This window comes from Mandrillus leucophaeus, unplaced genomic scaffold (assembly GCF_000951045.1).
Source record: "Mandrillus leucophaeus isolate KB7577 unplaced genomic scaffold, Mleu.le_1.0 Scaffold510, whole genome shotgun sequence".
Taxonomy (NCBI): Eukaryota; Metazoa; Chordata; class Mammalia; order Primates; family Cercopithecidae; genus Mandrillus; species Mandrillus leucophaeus.
Window position 1 is genome coordinate 880,985 of NW_012105476.1, and position 14,286 is coordinate 895,270.

The following is a 14,286-nucleotide window of genomic DNA, read 5'->3' on the forward strand; positions in this document are numbered from 1 at the left end:
AAATCTCCTGCAGGGAGGCAGCTCCAGAGCTCTGCAGGGGAGGAGGGCTGTGGAGGGACAGCAAGGGAGGGTGAGTGTGTGAGTGTGTGTGTGTGAGTGTGCGTGTGTGTGAGTGTGCGTGTGTGTGAGTGCATGTGTGATAAGTGTGTGAGTGTGCATGTGTGTGAGTGTGTATGTGTGTGAGAGTCTGTGAGTGTGTGAGTGTGTGATGAGTGTGTGTGAGTGTGCGTGTGTGTGAGTGTGCGTTTGTGTGCGTGTGTGATGAGTGTGCATGTGTGAGTGTGCGTGTGTGAGTGTGCGTGTGTGTGAGTGTGCGTGTGTGTGAGTGCGTGTGTGAGTGTGTATGTGTGTGAGAGTCTGTGAGTGTGTGTGAGTGTGCGTGTGTGCATGTGTGATGAGTGTGCATGTGTGAGTGTGCGTGTGTGAGTGTGCGTGTGTGTGCGTGTGTGAGTGCATGTGTGTGAGTGTGTATGTGTGTGAGAGTCTGTGCGTGTGTGTGAGTGTGCGTGTGTGTGCGTGTGTGATGAGTGTGCATGTGTGAGTGTGCGTGTGTGAGTGTGCATGTGTGTGCGTGTGTGAGTGCATGTGTGATGAGTGTGTGTGCGTGTGTGTGTATGTGTGTGAGAGTCTGTGTGTGAGTCTGTGCATGTGTGATGAGTGTGTGAGTGTGCGTGTGTGCGTGTGATGAGTGTGCATGTGTGAGTGTGCGTGTGTGTGTGAGTGTGCATGTGTGAGTGTGCGTGTGTGTGCATGTGTGAGTGCATGTGTGTGTGCGTGTGTGTGTGCGTGAGTGCATGTGTGATGAGTGTGTGTATGTGCATGTGTCTGTGTGTGAGTGTGTGTGTGATGTGTGACTGCATGTGTGTGTGCGTGTGTGTGATGAGTGTGTATGTGTGTGCATGTGTGTGATGAGTGTGTGTTTATGTGTGTGTGAGTGTGCATGTGTGTGATGAGTGTATGTGTGTGTGCATGTGTGTGTGATGAGTGTATGTGTGTGTGCATGTGTGAGAGTCTGTGTGTGTGATGAGTGTGTGTGAGTGTATGTGTTTGCATGTGTGTGTGAGTGTGGGTGATGAGTGTGTGAGAGTGTGTGTGTGTGTAAGCTGGTGCAGGTGTCCACTCTGTCCGTGGTGTGCATATGTGTGTGCATGCATGTGTGTGCATGTCTGTATGCCTGTGCGTGCACTATGTGTGTGTGCATGTGTGTGTGATGAGTGTGTGAGTGTGTGAGTGTGTGTGATGAGTGTGTGTGTGTTTGAGCTGGTGCAAGTGTCCACTCTGTCCATGGTGTGCATACGTGTGTGTGCATGCATGTGTGTGCAAGTCTGTATGCCTGTGCATGCACTAGGTATGTGCATATGAGTGCATACATGCGTGTGTGTACTTGCACGTTTCTGTGCATGCCTGTGTGCACTGTGTGGTGTCCGTATGTGATTCCAGCATGAATTGTGTGAGTGTGAGTGCGTAGGGGCATGTGTGCATTCAGCATGCGTGCACCACTCTGAGTGTTGAGTGTACACAGGCATGTGTGGTCTCGCTGTGTGGATGATGTGTATGCATGTGTGCACACACGTGTGGACCTCAGGCAGGGTCTGAGAGCCTGGAAGTTCCTCCAGTTTAAAGGTTGTGAAAAATGTTACGGTTTCCATGGTGACCCTGGGCCAGCCCGGCGCCTGGACGAGCTCTGCTTGCTTTTCTCTGTGATGGTTCCTCTTGTCCCCCTCAGCCGTCCTCACCTTTTGGCCCCCACTCCCTTTCTGGGCACCCTGCTCTGTTCTGGGAGCCCCCACTCCCTTCCGGGGGCTGCTCCTTTGAGAGCCTGACCTTCCCATGAGGCCTGCACTCCCTTCCTTGAGGCCAGCAGAACCAACGCACCCCCACCCCCTCCACACCTCTCCCTCCCCGTCCCCCTGCTGCCCCTAGTTTTGAAATCTCCTTTTGCTTCCCCGTGTGGTCGCTGACCGGGCCTGACTTTGAAATCTGTTGAAAGGAGACCTTTCTCCTTGGGGCCAATGTAAACAGCCGGTCATGTTAAATCATGTTCTCTTCCTCTCTCAGCCTGCCTCTCGGGGGTGCTTGGGGAGGGCTGAGCCCCTCTCCTCACTCTCCCCTGCCTGGCGGCCCGGCCTCTGGGGCGTGGTGTGCGGCAGCACCAGGTCAGCTGTGCAGTCCCCAGCCTTGGCAAGCAGCCCAGGGAGTGTGCGAGGCCGCCCCGTCCCCATGGGCCCCGCTGGGGCTCCAGCTGACCCTCCCCTCTTCCAGCCCAGATCCGTGTGCCCTCCTGCCCTTGCCACACACAGGCGTCCCCATATCCTGCCAACCCCCCTCAGAAACGCCTCTCCAATCTGCCTGCCTGCTGAGCCCAGGCCAGCCTAGCCCTGGCCACTCTTGCCCCCTGCCCAAGACTGTCCCCCACCCCACGTCACCATCACGTGGCTCCTGGGGGCCTCCGTGTCAACCTTGGGCCCTTGGCCAGGTCCAGGCCCACCCCGAAACCTCCACTAACCCACTTCTTTTCTTGTCCGCTGCCCTAAATCCAGCCTCCCCCCACCCTAGTGTCCAGACCAATGAGGTCCATGCCTCCCGCTGTGTGGACAGAGCCCAGCTTGTCAAGGGCCTCCCCACGCCTCAGTGGATGGTGCGATTGGTCTCCTGGCCAAGGGTCCGAATTCTCCTTTGCCCCCGGTCATGCCTGTCTCTCGGAAAGGCTTTGGGAGGTGACAGCTGCCCCAGTGCCTCCAGAATCAGGCCCTTCCTGACTCCACTTTCTTAACTGTGTGTGGAACAAGGGGGCTGTCCGGACTCCCGGAGCCTTCGGCTACGTGGCTCTGGCCACCCTTTCACATGCTGGCCTTCCCAGCAGCAGGTGTGCCCCACCAGTGCCCTGGGAGCTGGCAGGTGTGCTGTGCACCTTCCCAGGACAAGCAGGAGCCGCATCGGGACCCACGGCAGCTTGCAGAAAGCTCCCCTCCCGCTCAGCTGGCACCCTGACTCAGCCAAGTCCACCTGACTCGGCCAAGCCCACTTGCACCCCAAAGTCAAACTCACCCCTTCAGGAGGCTTAGAAATGATGCCTTCTTTTCCCTGAAAACCAGTGTCAGCTTCCCTTAGCCAATGGCCTGGGCCAGGCACCATTTCATCTGCTCTGAGAGCCCAGACTTGGCTTATTCCCCTAGCCCCACAGCCCCTGTTGCTGTTTGCCTCTTCCTAGTCCCGGAGACAACTCTGCCCTCCTCCGTGGTACAGCCTCTCTTTCCTCCTGGCACCCCCACTCTCTTCTTTCTCGGTACCTGCCCTGCTTTCTTCTCTCCTCTGACATCCCCAGAAGCCCCCCAGCCCCACCCTTCACCTCTCTCTCCACATCGCCCCGCTCGGCCGCTAGGTCCCAGAGGCTGTCGCGTAGGGCCGTGGTCTCCCTCTGATGGGCCGTGATGGCATCCTCAAACTGGGCCTGGAGGGCCTTCAGCTCCTCGGTTGTGGAGCTGATGGTGGCCTGCGGGGAGAAGGGAGCCCACAGTGGCACCAGGGAGCCGGGCCCAGCAGTGGAGGGTGAGGTAAGGCCAGGACCCTGGAGCAGGACGTGTTGCAGTGGCTGGGGAGGGGCAGCTGGGCCCTGATGATCACGCACGCCCCGGGTAACCGGTGTTTCCTAAACTATCAGACAGGCTGCTGGGATGAGGAGACGTCCACCGTCCCTGCCAGCTGTGATGTGTCAGTGCCCATGGACACAGCAGGAGGCAGCCGCTCAGCTCAGCCTGTGCCCTGGGGCAGGGCCCATCCCTGCAGGGACCACCACACACTGGGCAGCTCTACCCTCCATCTGGGACTGAGCTCAGCTGGAGTTGGCTCCCTGTCGCCTACACCACCCGAGGTGTCCTCTTGGGCCTTGGGGCAGTGTGGCCAGTAGGGATCCTTGGGCCAGGAGGCCCCTGGCTCAGCCCATGGCCCCTTGTTCATGGCCGAATGCCGCCTTCTTCACCCCAAGCCCCAGGCCCCTTGGGACACCACCCTGCTTCCTCGCAAGGCCCTCCCCTCTGCACCCCTGCCCAGGTTAGGGCGGCAGGGCAGACGGGGCTCAGGGGGGTCTCAGCTTTCTGGGCCTCAGTGTCCCCAACATGAAGAGTCAGAGCCCTGCCCTGCTCAGGTTCCACACCCCTGGGCTCGGGGCACCGGACCAAGCCTCCAGGCAGCAGCAGGCGGCTGGCAGGGGGTGGCTGGTGGGGGACGGCTCCCTCCAGAGCTGGCTCAGTGTTCCCGGGGGCACAGGTGCCCACATGGCTGCCCCTGTGCCAGATCTCGGAGCCCCTCCTGTCCACCTGGATTCTGCTAGGGTGGGGGCTCCTGCAGCCTGTGACCCGTGACCCCTGCTCCTGGGAAAGGAGCCGAGCTGCTGCCTCCTGTCCTCGTTCTCCACAACCCCCTGTGGTCTCTCCGGACTGACAAGGGCCATTTTGGGTGACCAGGCCATGGCTCTGTGCCTCAGCATGCCCCAGCGCTGCCCTGGCTGCAGGATACCCCTGTGAGGGCCTCAGGGACAGGGCAGCGGCCGGGAGCCCGGCGGCAGTGGTGACTCAGCCTGGGGGCACACGCTCTCCTGTCATCTGGAGCCTGGTGCTCCTTGGCCAGCATTCCTCTCCTCCCGCTGCTCTCAACAGTTTCAATTTCCATTTTCTGAGCTGAGGTGGCAAAGGAACCCTTAACGAGCTCCCCAGGGAGGCCGGCTGGCTGGCAGGCCTGGTCCCGAGTCCCGGGGAGACTCAGGGCCAGCTCAAGAGAAGGCTCCAGAAGCCAGCACTGGCTCCAGACGAGGCCTCTCTGTGAGCCACAGGCGTCAGCTCCCAGGGCCCCAGGAGGGCTTTCCTGGGTCCCTGCCCACGGGTGGAGCCGAGGGAGCTGCTGGGCCAGTGGTCAGGAGGAGGGAGGGGCACGGTCACAGGCCCGATGCCAAACTTGGTCCTCCTGGGCCCCGTGGAACACTCTAAGCCTCAGGGGCAGGAACAGAGCAGGGCAGGGCTCCACGGCGTGAGGGGCAAGGCTCCCCTGGGCTGCCAGGCGCTCCTCTGGGCAGCCCTGCTTGGAGGGACTAGGAATCCGGGTCGTGGCGTCGGGCAGGAGGGGGCGAAGTGACACCCCAGTAGCCGCCTCCTCATTGCAGTGCCCTCTCCTGCTGTGCAGCACCCTGGATGGGGCACACGCCCTCCATCCTGGCTCCGAGTCACCGAGCGTCCCCCAAGGCCCTGCTGCCTGGACACCCCGGCCCCCCACCAGGCGGCCTGCGTATGCCTCTGTGCAGTCAGTGAGAAGTGCCCCCGTTCAGAATGGGCACAGAAGGGGCCTGCCTCCTGCACCTGGCACCATGGCCTGTGTTCTGTTCACTGCACACTGAGCCATACATTCAGCGCCAGTCAGGTAAGTGTCCAACCCTGCCTCCTTGCCAGGGACAGGGAGGAAAAAGTTTGCCCGAATTTAAAATGAGCCAAGAAGTATGGGAATGAACGGCCTCGTCACTGAACATGCTGGGAGCTGGGACAGAGGCAGGAGGCAGGTGTGGGCCCAGCTAACGGGGTGTGTGCGGCCAGAGAGGGCAGAGAGCGGGTCAGAGCTGGGGTCGGCAGTCAGCCTCGCCCTCAATCCTACCTGTTCCTGGAAAGGAGAGGAGCTGCGTCCTGTGCCTTGAGCCCATTCCCTCCCTGCCCAGGGCACCCTGGCACTTGTGTCTGTTCAGGGCCAGCCCCTGCCACCCAGGACAGCAGCCCTGACCTCGATACAAACAGCCCCTCCTCAGGCCCCCTGGACCTTGGGAGGCCCTGATGTGGCTCCTCCATCTATGTCCTGTTGCTGGGCTCTGGCCACCCTCCCTGTGAGCCAGGCCCCCATCCATGTTCTATCACTGGGCTTTGGCTACTCCCTAGGAGCCCTGCCTAGTCTCTTTGTCTCCCATGTGGGACCTGGTGCCATGTCACAGATGGGCTGAAGCCTTGGCGCTCTGTAAGCAATAACAGTGGGTGCCCAGCCTTGCCCACGAGCTGGAGGCATAGGCCTCAGAGTCCTCCTCCCCAGATTCCTCCTCCCCAAAGCCCTGCTCCCCAGATCCCTCCTCTCCAGATCCCTCCTCTCCAGAGCCCTCCTCCCTATAGCTCTGCCCAGTGCCCTATTTGCTGCTGCCCGCCCAGCCCTCTGGACTTGGGCTCTAGGGGAGGACTCAGGGGTCCCAGGTGACCCCCACTGGCTGCCTGCAGCAGCCTTCGTGCATGGGAGAGCCTCTGTTCACTGGCTACGGGTGGGCAGCTGTTTGCTGGGGGCTGTGCTAGCCCCTCAGTGGACGCCTCTCTCCTGGCTCCACTCAGGACTCAGTGTGGGTTTCCCTTCCTGCTAAGAGTTTCCTCGGGTGCAGGCCCAGCTGCCTCAGGTTCAGTTTCTCCCTTGGAAGGATCTCTGTGGTGAGTTCCACGAGGCTGGTGCACATGTCCCCAGCTGTGCTTTTCTATGAGCAGCTCCAGTGCACACACGGGCTCAGCCGCTTGCTGCTGCTGGCTCATGGGTGGCCCCCAGCTGGGCCAGGCCTCCCCTCTCTGGCCCTTGCCAGCCCTGAAGCTAAGGGAGAACTGCTTTGGTTCACTCGCACCTTTCCTGCCCATTGGGTGCCCCTCCCACCAGGAACCCTGGAGGCACCAGAGGGAAACTGACGCTCAGGAAGGGAGGGGATGGAGAGGGATATGCCACTAGGACCAGGCAGGAGGGGTGGCTCCCTGGGGTCAGCTAGCACCTGCTTGGCTGTGCACGTGGCCAGGCTGCGTGGGGCTCACCTGCGCTTGCTCCTGCTGGCTCTGTGCCTCCTGCTGTACCCGCTCCAGCACCCTCCTGGCCCTGGAGAGCTCCTCGCTCAGAAGGCTCCGCTCTGCTTCTTTCAGGGACAGGGCCTGGACAGGACGGGGTATGCTTGTGAGAAAGTTGGGGAGGCTGGGGGGAGGGATGAGGCCCCCCTCGAAGAAGAGGCTGTGGCAGAATGCTGAGTGCAGAGGCTCCCCTGGACGCAGCATGTTCATGTTCCTGTCTGTACATCCCTGCCACTGGAGAGGAGAGGCGGCTCCCACAGAGGCAGCCCTGGGCCCTGGGCCCTTTCACCCTCTGAGCGCCTGCCCTCTGTCCGACATCATCTCACCTCTGTGTCTGCCCTTGCGCCCATCCCTGGGGTATCACCACCTTCCTCTGCCTGTTCAAAATCCTGCCCTTTCCCATGCAGTTTGGGGGCCTTCATGAGCCACATCCATCCCTCTAGGCAACACCCGCTGCAGTGCAGAGAAGGAAGCTTAAAAGCCTGAAAATGCTCCATCTCCCTGATGGTGTGGAAGGCGCGTGTCAGCGAGACACCCTCAGCCCCAAGGGTGGCACGCTGCTCCATGGGCCAGGCTGTGGAAGCAATGCCTGTCAAATTCACACATAGATATTCTCTCTATGCCCAGGCCCATTTCGGGGAGGGCAGCCCAGAGACATGCGTGCACCTGTGTGGAATGACCTCTGCGCGGTGTCACTAACGTCTGTGACATTGCTGTAATGGCAACAAAGCTAGAGGCAACCCAGATGTCCATGGGAGGAAGAACAGCCAGCCACAGGAAGACCCAGTCCTGGCAGCTCAGCACGCAGCCCAGAAACAGGAGAACAAAGCTGCAGATACACAGTTGGGAAAGGTCACCGAGATGCTTTGATAATAGAGAAGAGAAAGGCCCAGGAGCCGGCGTGGACTTTCCGTCCCCTTTGTATTAAAAGTGCAGTGTTGGGGGGGTAATGCTGTGTATTTCTGTTTGCAAGCAATCTTTGGAGAGTGTTGCATAACAAAAGATTTATCAGGTCTTTGTCCTGGGTCCTTGGAGGAAGCTTCTAAACACTGGGGGTTTCCCAAAATGAGGAGTGTCTGCATTATTCCTGGCGGGCCCCCGGGACCACACCAGAGTTTTTTTTTTTTTTTTTTTTGAGATGGAGTCTCGCTCTGTCGCCCAGGCTGGAGTGCAGTGGCGTGATCTTGGCTCACTGCAAGCTCCGCCTCCCAGGTTTATGCCATTCTCCTGCCTCAGCCTCCTCAGTAGCTGGGACTACAGGTGCCCGCCACGGTGCCCGGCTAATTTTTTATATTTTTAGTAGAGACAGGGTTTCACCGTGGTCTTGATCTCCTGACCTTGTGATCTGCCCGCCTCGGCCTCCCAAAGTGCTGGGATTACAGGCGTGAGCCACCGTGCCTGGCCTCCTACTGAATTTCAGGATGGGGGCTGTCTGCTGAAAGACCATTATTAGAGGGTTGAGCCTTTGAGCCAAAGGATGTCAACCCAGCCTCCCAGCAGTCAGAGAAGCAGGCTTCAGTCACATAACCAATCACTCCACGGATCATGTTACACGGTGAAACCCAGTAAAAACTCTGGACGCCAAAGTGCAGTGGAGCCTCCTGGCTGGTGAGCACACTGGGGTGCAGGAGGGTGCTGGGCTGGCTCCACAGGGAGGGCACAGCAGCCCCTGTCTGTGACGTGCCCACACCTTGCCCGCATGTCTCCTCTTGTGGCTGGTCTTGAATTCCATATTTGATAATGAAACTCTAAGAGGAACAAGAGGCTTTCCTGAGTTCTGTGAGTCATTCTAGTGAAAGGCTGAACCTGAGAGGACCATGGGAACCCCCAAACTTGTAATCAGGTGGTCAGAAGTGTGAGTGGCCTGGAGACCCTGGACTTGTGGATGGTGTCTGAGAGAGGGCATCCTGCTGGGGACCTTGCCCTGTGGGGTCTGTGCTATCTCTGGGTCAGAATTGCATGGGCGTGTTACAGGGGAATCAAAGAGAGAGGACAACTGTTCCCTGAGTGGCCTAGTGAAGGGGAGGGGCAAGAGTGGGGGGCTTTTCATTGAAATGGCTTTCTATATTCTAAACCATTTTAAAAATCGATGCTCCCCCTTGCTCCCCTCCCTCCCTCGAGGCCCTGCTTGTTTTGCTCGGCTGGAGACCTGCTGGCTGTTTATGAATCTGCCCTTACTGGACAATAAGGTCTGCAAGGGTGGGGGCCCTGTCTCTCCCTCCTGTGCCCCTCATTACTGGGCACCGCAAGGGAGTATTTGTTAGAATTTTAGGCAAAACTTCATCAAATATAGAAGTGTGGCATTCTCTCGGGTGAGGGCTTCACCTTGCAAACAGGTGTGGGCAAACCGCCATTCAGACACAGTGGGTAAGAGAATGGAGGGTTCTGGTGAAGGCAGCCCCTCCTGGGCCAGTGGTTCCAGGTCTTTGGCTCCTGCTCCACGTATAATTCCTCTTCTTCGTTGTAGAAATAAGATCCCCGACTGGGTCATCACAGGTTCCTCAGGGAAGTGTGGGGAAGTTTCCCGCTAGACCCCCCAGCCCCACTGCTCCGCTCAGTTTCTCTGCACAGGCCGCCTAGGATAACGGTCAGCTGGCCGAGCAGAGGTCCCGGGAAAGCTTGCTGTACCGGCAAGGGCTCCACAGGCCAGCCCGTCTGTGCTCTGCCCCTGGGGTGCCCCTTATTGTGGTTCTGCTGCGAGTCCAGGGAAGGGAGGGCACTAGCACACGGTGCCTCTCTGCCCTCTTAGCCTGCACTCCTGTTGTTTTGTTTTGTTTTGTTTTGATACGGAGTCTCGCTCTGTCACCCAGGCTGGAATGTAGTGGCATGATCTCCGCTCACTGCAACCTCTGCCTCCTAGGTTCAAGAGATTCTCCTGCCTCAGCCTCCTGAGTAGCTGGGATTATAGACACCCGCCACCATGCCCACCTAATTTTTGTCTTTTTTTTTTTATTAGAGACGTGGTTTCACCATGTTGACCAGGCTGGTCTTGAACTCCTGACCTCAGATGATCCGCTGGGCTCGGCCTCCCAAAGTGCTAGGATCACAGGCCTGAGCCACCAAGTCTGCACTCCTGTTTGACCGAGGTCCCCTCTCTTGGAGGGCTGTGTGTGCCTCCGGAAAGCTGGGATTAAATAATCACATGAGAACAGGCCACGTTGTCCTGTGGTTGGTCTCAGATGGGAATGAGGGGCTGCGTGGGGGCCTTGATGGGCCATCCACTCCCCAGATGTATTGCTTCCCCTGGAGCCTCTTTTCTCATATGTCCAATGGGAATAATATCACCACATCCCAAGGGGCTTTGAACTTACCTTTCTCCTCCTTTGCCTGGCTCTCAGCCCCTCTCACATGGACCCTGCCTCAGCCTCTCCCCAGCCTCCTGGCCCCAGACTCTCTTCCACCCAACTCCTATCATATCACCCTGGCTCAAGAACATCCACTGGCTCCCTGTCACCTGATGCTGGTGCCCAAGGCCCATCCCGGCTCCACTGCACACCTCTCTCGCTGCTTCCACTCACGTGCAGCCTGGCAGCTGTGCAGAACTTCATGCCATCCCCAGACATCCTGCCAATGTCTACGTCCTCTCCACCCAACACTACTATTCCTCCTGTAAGGCCCTCCCTTCCTCCACCTAAGGATGCAGAGTTGTGGGGCAGTTAAGAGCACAGACCTCGGTGTCCAGCAGGTGCACTGCACAGCCCTGTGCGAGGCATTCAATATTTGTGGACCTTAGTTTTCTCACCACTACTATAGGGATAATTAGAGCATGTGCCTCAGAGTGTTGCAAGAATCAAATATTAAATGCAGAGAGTTTGACAATAAATCTTGGCTATTTCGGCTACTGTAACTCCTCCTGCAATTTGTCTTTTTTTTTTTTTGAGGAGTCTCTGCATCTTGGCTCACTGCAACCTCGCCTCCTGGGTTCCAGTTTTTCTCTTGCCTCAGCCTCCCAAGTAGCTGGGATTACAGGTTCCCACCACCATGCCCGACTAATTTTTTGTAGTTTTAGTAGAGACAGGGCTTCACTATGTTGGCCAGGCTAGTTTTGAACTCCTGACCTCAAGTGATCCACCCACCTCCGTCTCCCAAAGTGCTGAGATTACAGGTGTGAGCCACAACAACGTAAGATGTTGCACCAACATCTTATAGCCCTTATCACCCCATGTGACACAATGTGGACGTGGTCATGTGTCCATTCCTTTCACTCCACAGTGAATTCCTCAGGGCGGCATGATATACTGGAACAGCCTAGACTCAGGGTAGCTTTTACAGGGCCAGTGGCTGAGTCTCAACTGCTGCTGGGATGGAAGGATGGCCAGATGTGTGGCTGGTAATTCTGTGCTTGGCTTGGTATTTGAGTTGGATACACCGATGGATGATTGGATGACTAGCTGGTTGGTGGATCAGGTGGATGGATGGATAGACACATGGATGGATGGCTGGATATGTGGCTGGACAGCTGAGTTTGTGGACAGATGAAAGGATGTTAAGTGGATGGATGGATGGATGGTCAGATGAGTTGTGGATAGCTGTGTGGATGGAAGGTTGGGTGCATGGATAGTTGGATGGATAGTCAAATGAACTGATGAATGATTGTATGGATGGTGACATGTGTAGATGGACAGCTAGGAATGTGGATGCATGGCCATACATCTGGATGGTTACCTAAATGTGTGGAAAGAAGAATGGATATTCAAGTGAGTGGGTGGATGGTGACAAGTGTGTGGAGGGACATTCACATGCATGGATGGATGGGTGGATAGATAGATGAATGGACAGATAGATAGATGGATGGACGGGTAGGTGAGTGGATGAGTGTATGGATGGATGAACAGGTGGATGGGTGGATGGATGGATGGGCAGGTGGATGGGAGGATGGATGGATGAGCAGGTGGATGGGTGGATGATGGGTGGATGAATGGATAAATGGATGGATGGGTGAATGGATGGACAGATGGATGGATGAATGGGTAGGTGGGTGGATGGGTGGATGGATGGATGGAGGCGTAGGTGGGTGGATGAATGGACAGATAGAGGGATGAATGGAGAGATGGATGGATGGATGGGTAGGTAGGTGGATGGGTGGAAGGATGGATGGATGGGCAAGTGGATGGGTGGACAGATGGGTGAATGAATGGACAGAAGGCTGGATGAACAGATAGGTGGGTGAGTGAGTGGGTGGATGGGTGGATGGGTGGATGGATGGATGGATGGATGGATGGATGGATGGATGGATGGATGGACGGAGGGGTGGGTAGGTGGTTGGACATCTGTCCATCATGACTGCTGTGGAAGAACAAAGCTGAAATTGCAGTGACCTGGAAAGGCTGCATCTGCCTGAGGTGTGGCCACATGCAGCCCTTGTGCTGGGCCAGAGATGACAGGTGCAGTGGGTGTGAGCAACCCCGCTGCCCCCCAGCCGTGCCATCACCTGTTGCATCCTGTGCTCCAGTTGGAGAAGGCTCTCGTCCCGCTCCTGCTTCAGGCTCTGAATTTCCCCTTTCAGAGCCTCCCTCTCAGCGGCACTTTTTGTCACCAGCTCCTTCTCCTGCTCCAGCTGGCATCTGGCTGCCTCCTTCTCCTCTGCCAGGGACAGGCTCAGGGTCTCCTGGACCAAGGTAAAGGGATGGGCTGTGAGGTCCGGCAGGTGAGACCAGCAGTTGTCTGTAGTCCTGAGTGAGACCTGGCCCATGGGATGCCAGGGCTGATGGGCCCCAGGGGCTGTCCGTTCCAGCCAGCTGCACCCCCCCATGTCTTCCCCTCAGAGTCGCCAGAGCAGGGAGGGCCTCTCTGGGTCTCAGCACCTGTCATCCCACATTGATCTATCAGTTTGTAAACCATTCCTGAGTCTCTGCAGTGCCCTTGCCATGGAGGGGTGTAAAGACACATCAAACCAGGCCTCCAGAAGCCTGGGACCTGCGGGACGGGGCCCCCTCCAGCCCTCATCCTTCAGACTGCACCAGACCAGCCAACAGCACGTCCAGCCTCTTCCATGAGGGAGCCCCCCCCAAATACCAACCCAAGCCCAGTGTGAGGGCTCCACGAGGAAGGCCCTGGATGCCCACTTGAACTATGAAGCGTGGGCAGGTCATTGCCCAGCTTTCCCTGGCCAGGTGCCTATGTCTCTGAGCTCAGTCTCCCAGGCCCCCTCCTCCCAAGGGCCTGCCATTCACTGGGACCTGGTAGCCTTCTAGGAAGCTACTGGTGGGCTCCTGGGAAGCAGACCTTCTCCCTCTGGAGCTGTGCCAGGGCCTCGCGGTGAGCTGACGCCTGGCTCTCCAGGGCCCGCTGTGCCTCCCGCTCCTGCTGTGCCACCTGTCGCTGGAGCCGCCCCACGTCCTGCCGCAGCTTCATCTCCTGGACCTCCCAGTCACTTTGTAGCTGCTCCATTTCCACTGTGGGGTGATGAGTAAGGTGTGCCAGGGCCTGGCATGTGGACCCCCGAACCCTTTGGGACTCCTTAGGGAGTGACAGCCTTGGGGGCGACCACTGTCCACTCCAGGCTCTGGGAGTGGGCGGCCGGCCCATGGCAGGCTGGGCTGAGCAGGGTCAAGGGTACAGGGGTGCAGCTGGAGGCTACACGCTGACCCTGCGGCCACAACCCAGTTCGGAGCCTCAGGCCGGCACCAGGTGCGGCCTGGGCAGGGTGTTGCTGTTCCTCACGGGCGAGGTGGCCCAACTTGCTTCATCACATGAGCTCCAGGCTCACGTTCGTGCCCCTGTGGGCTCCGGAGAGGGGTGCAGCATGTGTGGGTAGTGAGCTCCACACCAGGGGCCCCTGCATGGCTCACTTTTGGGGAAGGAGCTGAGGGAGTGCCCTTGGAGCACCTTGCAAGGCTTGCCGAGCGAGTCCTGTGCTCCGGGCCTCCTCCTCCAGCTGCTCCTGCAGCTTCATGGCCAGCTGTTGGGCCTCGAGGAGGCTGCTCTCCAGGGAGTCCCTCTCCGCCCTGCAAAGGAGCAGCAAACAATGGGCAAGGCATCCGTAAGATCCCGCGTACAACACGCTCTCTATAGCTTTACCCAGGTGTTAATGAGACTCAGCTGAAATGCAAATAAATGGAAGAATGTTGTAGAAATTATGGTGCATCTTGTCTCTGGAGCACCATGTGCTGTTAACAAGGACGAGGAAACTATTTTCTATTCTAATGTCATGAAAAGAGTCCCCCCAAAAAGTCACCCACCCAATTGGACCCCCACATGCAGCGTGATTCCATCATGTGAAAAGCCCGCGTGGTGCATTTGTGCACGGAGATGCCACCGCTCAGAAGACACCTGGAGCACACACCGATGCACAGCAGTGCCCGTTCCTGGGAGGGACGGGTGATAAAAGACCTCACATTTCTACAATTAATTCATCAGTGATCCAACCATCAATGGCAAGTTTCATTGTTGCTCTTTGCTGCCCTGTGCTGGGTGTTTATCAGTGAACAAAGCAAGGCACCAAACAACA

The 14,286-nt window shown here is 57.8% G+C and overlaps 1 protein-coding gene across 1 annotated transcript in view; it reads right to left on the reverse strand.

The window, feature by feature from the left end:
• Positions 1 to 14,286, reverse strand: part of LOC105551235 (putative ciliary rootlet coiled-coil protein-like 3 protein) — a 99,316-nt gene that overhangs the window by 31,872 nt on the left and 53,158 nt on the right. Inside the window, 7 exon segments of the mRNA XM_011996401.1 lie at positions 3,350 to 3,493; positions 6,807 to 6,920; positions 7,503 to 7,604; positions 7,606 to 7,665; positions 12,262 to 12,444; positions 13,062 to 13,231; positions 13,665 to 13,783. Coding sequence (XP_011851791.1) covers positions 3,350 to 3,493; positions 6,807 to 6,920; positions 7,503 to 7,604; positions 7,606 to 7,665; positions 12,262 to 12,444; positions 13,062 to 13,231; positions 13,665 to 13,783 — 892 coding nt within the window.